This window comes from Odontomachus brunneus, unplaced genomic scaffold (assembly GCF_010583005.1).
Source record: "Odontomachus brunneus isolate Ranch 3 - 2012 unplaced genomic scaffold, Obru_v1 Obru_scaffold_244, whole genome shotgun sequence".
Taxonomy (NCBI): domain Eukaryota; kingdom Metazoa; phylum Arthropoda; class Insecta; order Hymenoptera; family Formicidae; genus Odontomachus; species Odontomachus brunneus.
This window is the reverse complement of record NW_022639694.1, coordinates 336,662-342,799: the sequence shown is the minus strand read 5'-3', so window position 1 is coordinate 342,799 and position 6,138 is coordinate 336,662. Positions and strand designations below refer to the sequence as shown.

The 6,138-nt window shown below is 26.4% G+C and overlaps 1 protein-coding gene across 14 annotated transcripts in view; it reads right to left on the bottom strand.

Annotated features, from left to right (window-relative positions):
* Positions 1-6,138, bottom strand: part of LOC116852654 (protein O-mannosyl-transferase 2) — a 168,703-nt gene that overhangs the window by 62,633 nt on the left and 99,932 nt on the right. For all 14 annotated transcript variants that reach the window (XM_032833205.1, XM_032833216.1, XM_032833212.1 and 11 more), the window contains 2 exons: positions 2,020-2,223; positions 1,798-1,949 (listed from right to left, as the gene is read on the bottom strand). In XM_032833205.1, coding sequence (XP_032689096.1) covers positions 1,798-1,949; positions 2,020-2,223 — 356 coding nt within the window. The remainder of the gene's footprint in view (positions 1-1,797; positions 1,950-2,019; positions 2,224-6,138) is intronic.

Below are 6,138 nucleotides of genomic sequence, written 5' to 3'. Positions count from 1 at the left end.
TATTGTATGACGTCTATGATCTATTTATTTCGACCACCACTTAGCGCTAAAGCCATCTGTAGGAAAACGGCGGAAGCAAAGTTGCATATCTAATTAAAATAATAGATATAATTAATTGTAGATCTAATTAGATAAGAATAAAATTGTACAGCATATAAAATTTGTATTACACTTGTATATACATAATAAATTGCTCAAAGTAACCTAGCAAACCAAGTTACATAAGTGACTGTCAGTTACAATTTTTCGCTCAACAATGTAGCTGTTTACATTGTCGAGTGAGAAATTATAACTGGTTTGTTATTGTTATCTCGTGTTTGGTGTTTGGTACTCAGATAGCACAAAAATGAATAGAAATTCACAGAGAATTTATTTTAAAGAATACCTAAAGAATTAGAAAAATGAATATCTGAAGAATCCCTGAAGAATTATCCGAGTCTAATTCATTTTAAAGTATTTTTTAAAACTTCATTATAATGAATTTTGCGAATTACTTGAGATACTCTGATAGTTCGTGAGAAATTACTATTATTATCTAATTTTATTTACATTTTATGATTACATTAGACAGATACCCCATAGCTTATAATAAATGATAATTTTTATAGATTTATACGTAATTTTGATTAATTTAATTAAATCTTATATAATAACGTAAATTTCCTTTTTTTAAATTATATTTTATAATTACTTAAAATTTATAGTCTTTTATGACTTTGTTTATTTAATAACAGTTAACAATAAAAAATGTTTATTATCAAAATTTAAAGATAACGAAATGGAATGTGCGGGATTTTATAGACCTCACTTCATTAGCTAAGAGTTAAATTAACAATAAATGTACAAAAAATATAATTTTTATTGAAATTAAATCATTTCATTAAATTATATTATCAGAAAATTATATTATTGTGTTAATTATAACACATATAGACAAAACGTAAGACGTTTATATCGATCGACGAAGTGGTATAGTGTCTAAAGCAACAGACTCATAATCGAGAAGTGCCTCGGATCCAAGTTCGAGTCTCACTAGTGCTAGTTAGTAAGAATTTTTAAACATGATGTAAGATTGGAATCAAATAATCTAAAATTTTGAAGTAAAATTAGCAAACACTGTGACATTTACGAATACTTTCCATTAGAAAAAAGTAATACATATCATATATAACAAAATTTATAAAATATACATCTATTGTTCCATAAGTAATTCAAAATGAATATTTTTACAAGTTCGTGACGGCATGTCCTGCTCGATTTTTGCTACGTTTTTACTGTCACACTATGAAAACACGATGTGCGCAAGTTTTGTTACACTTCTATCTAGGTACTAACCCTCTCCGCCACTCCGTGCTGCTCGTGCCTCATCTTTAGGCAGTAGTGTGTGAGTGACGCGTCATCGTGTGAGTCACACGGATATACGGACAGCATTAACGCCGGTGCGTATATACGCACACACACACACACGCACACACACGCACGCACGCACGCACGCACACACGCACGCACGCACGCACGCACACACGCACGCACGCACGCACGCACGCACGCACGCACGTACGCATGTGCACACTAAACAGGCGGTGCGTAATGTTGGACTGTAAACCTCTACGATACAAAATGGTAAAAGCCTTTTTGTTTAGTTTAATGAGTTCTATCTACAATACGAGCAATTATACATGTTGTGACCGACACTCTATATAAAAGAAAACTATTATTATATTAGTAAAAAGTTAGCTTTCAATGACTTTCATAAAAATAAAACTTAAATAGGCCTATTCTATTATACATACTAACCATTTTGGTAATGTCTTGCCATTACACGTCAATACACAATGATGAAGATAATGTATGAACTTTAATTTACTTGTTACCGTTTCTACCACATCACCATCCTTCCCATTAGTTATCAATATTTTCCAGACATCATTGGCATCGCCTGTGCCGTTCTGGAAAAAAACAAAGAAAATTAATAAACAAGTTAAGAACAATATTATTTAGATTTTGTTATAATCTTACTTCTCCGTATCCGGTAACTTGATAATGTTTCTTCGAAATTGGTGCAATTTCTTTGTGTGAATGTAAATTTCGTCTCGTGATTACGTGCTCTAGACGAATGAGGTCGCCATGTTTGACCAACATTGCTTCGGACGGCATTTCATCTGAATCAAATTTTTTCACTAACCATAAATTATTATCATCTTTATGAGAATAAGTCGTAATCTGTAATTAAATATAATATTTAGCGATTTTACTTCATTTAGCATTGTCTATTCGTATAATTACCTTATCATACATAAGTTTCTATCTCCATAAGTAAAAAAGAGATACATTTATTTATTTTGAAAATGATATAAAATATGTTTAAAAAATGTCAATTTTTGCTTCACGAGATACACAGAAAAGTCATGTTTGCTATAGTTTTTGACCTATTAAATTCAATTTTAAAAACTGCTAACATATTGAGAAAACATCGAAAATAATCAAGAAAACTCAAATATCAATTAAAACTATATTTAGTTTAATTTAGTTTCAACAATTCACGAACGTTGTAGCTGCTATGACTGCTTTATACACCTTAATTATAGAATTGTATATATGAACTATATAAAAATTATATAGAGTGAACCATTTTAAAAGTTTAATATACGATCTCACAATGAAACTATCGAACTGTGTCCTTTATTGATTTTGGTGGATTTTAAATGTGAATATGTTTGTAGAATTGTAAAAATTATGATAAATATTTAGATTAACTCACTCAATAATTTAAATAACTCATCTTAACATATGTTGTCAAGATCATAACAAAACGTTTCAGTTGTCGTTCATTGTTTATTAAAAATTTTTAAAGAACCGCCTATTTTCATAAAGATTTTGGACTATCCGCGTCCAGTCATCAATTATATATAGGGTGTCCCACCTAAACTAGGCCACTTAAATTCCATTCTGAAAAAACATCGATGACTTTGAAAATTTCGAAAAAAATTAATTTGGAAAAATAATCTTTTTTGCAACATATTAGTCTCTTCACATCATTCAATTTACGTATAAAATATTTTTTATATCGTCACAATTGATGGAGATATTTAGTTTACTCTTATAGAAATATCATACTAAGAATCATTGATTAATTACTTATTTTCAGTATTAAAAGTATAGTATTTAGTAATATTCTGTGATTCAATTACAGCTTTTAATACTCAAGTATTTCAATATTTAATGTTACAAATCCTACCTTATGATTGATTTCAATACTTAAATATTGATATGTAATACTTCGTCCAGTGATAAAATACTTACGCAGAACATTGTCAATATTTAAATACTAATATATAATACTTTGCTAAGTAATGAAATACTTACGCAAAGTACTGTTAAGATTAAAAGTATTAACCCAGACAGCATACAATATTAGTAAGTTATTAGATAAATATTTATAAATATTTATTTTGAATTACTTTTTTAAAATATTATATATATATATATATATATATATATATATATATATATATATATATATATATATATACATAAAGAGAGAGGAAAAATTATGAAAATCTATATTCAAAATATTATTAAAATATAGAAATATCTAAATATCTAAATATTTTCCATAATATTTATTGTAAACAAAAAATTAATATTTTGTAAATATTTCTATAAATATTGCACATGAAAAAAATAAATATAATTATTTATAATTATTAAATTAATAAAGAAATAAGAAAATCGAAATTTAAATTGGTAATGTACATTAGAAAAAAATTCTTTAAATGAAAGAAATATATTTTGTTACATATAATTTCTTAACTTAAAAAAATATTTGTTAAATTTTAGAAAATATATAATAAATATAAAGAAATATTTTTTTAAATTTGTAAAATAAGCTGTAAAATTATGAATTTATAAATAAAAAAAGTGATTTCTTTGATTTAAAATATCTATATATATAAGAATAAACAAATGATTTCTTTACAAGGAGAAAATTAGTGTTTTTAAATGTAAAAACTGTTTAAATAAATATTTGCTTGTTTTAAAAGTAAATAAAATACAAGTAAATCATTTTATAAATCTGAATAAATTATTTTCTAATATTAAAAGTATTTTTTTATGTTTCAAATTAAAGTTTCTTTTATTATCAGAAAAAAATTTATTTAAATTTACAAAATAATTTATTTTACTTACTTTTAAAACATGTAAATATTTTTTAAATATACTTTCTACATACTTTTTAAAACATATATTTTAAAAGAATCTATTCTCTTCTTTTAAATAAATCATATGCTTTCTTATACGGATATACCATATAACGCGTAGTACACAATATAAAGCGTCTCTCAATCAAAGTGACAGTGAGTAAGGTGAACGCAGTAGATAAGGTGAACGACACAAGAATCAGCCCAAGTGACAGACTCACGTCAAAATGACGTAAAAAACTGGTCATAACTGGTCGAATGACGTCAAGTGATTAAATAACGATGTCTTTAAAACGTCTTTTTTTGTGACATCTTAATGACGTTTCTGTATAACGTCTTAAAAACGTATTATTGACGTTTAGAGACGTCATAAAACGTCATTAAAGTATCCTTATAGAAATATCATACTAAGAATCATTGATAATTACTTATTATCCAGTATTTTTAATACTGAAAATAAGTAATTATCAATGATTCTTAGTATGATATTTCTATAAGGGTAGTACTGGCGGTTTATGATCTACCGTTCGGAATTTAATAAAATTTGGTACACTAGTAAATATTTATGCAATAAGATTAGTATATTGTATAATTTTTGTAGAGCTACGGAGAGCTAATAAAAAGATATTGGCATTTACAATTTGGTGCGTTTAACATTGAGTCTTATAGGAAGCCACCGATTATCTCCAATATTTTAGAAAATACCGTTCAGAAATGTGGCAACGTCACTAACAAGACAGAATACGCGCGATATTTAAAAACAAATGGAATCTGAGAAGGTAGGTTTCATAACAATGTCACAAAAAAATATGAAAAATGTTTTATTCATGCATACAAAACAATTTATAATAATAAAAAATTTAATTTATTATAATTATAAACAATAAAATTGTAACTTACCGATATTTTCAATATGTTCTATATATATTATTATTCTATATATTATTTCTATATATTAACTACTCTAAGAATAAATTATTAATTTATTTTATAGACTCTTTGTTGGCAAAAAAACCAGCAATTTTATATATTACTTTTTTACTTTTAGTAACTTTAACAATATCATTTTCATCTTTGCCCAAAACATTTAATAAACCATAAAATTTATTTTGTTTGTATGCTTCTTCTATTTTGTTAAGCATTTAACATGTTTCTTATAAAGCTATGTTCTCTTCATTTTTTATTAAAATCTGAACGGTATTTTCTGAAATATTGGAGATAATCGGTGGCTTCCTATAAGACTCAATGTTAAACGCACCAAATTGTAAATGCCAATATCTTTTTATTGGCTCTCCGTAGCTCTACAAAAATTTATACTAATCTTTTTTGCATAAATATCTACTAGTGTACCAAATTTTATTAAATTCCGAACGGTAGATCATAAACCGCCAGTACTACCTTAAGTCGTCTAGAATGTCGTCATCGATCTGTGATATTAGACTATCATTTTGACTATATTCTCACGTTATTTTTGATCATTCCTTGGTTATTTTTTATCCTGAACTTATTTAGATTTGGATGTCATTTTGACGTGTCTGTTACCTGGGAGAGGCTCGAATCTTAGCAATGCTCAGCACAGAAGCTTGCAGCAACATTGCTACAACGTTGCAAGATTGCATATTGCAGTGCAATGTTGCAGAGACTTTGCAGTGACATTAATTTGCAATATTACTTTAGCAATATTGCAGTAATATTTAAAAAAATATTACGAATATAATATATTTTATTTATTTACAAGTTATTTTTGTTACTTGTATTTCAAATTCAGTAATGTTTTACATCAATAATACTTATAGAATAGTACTTAGAGTAGCACTCGTTAGTGACAATCATTAATTTGTCTTATTGCATATTTTTTATACTTCTTATACCGTTTTTTCGGAGAAAATACTTTCTTTAGATTTAATATTCGTACTTGTTTAATTTTGTGGTTTTTTTT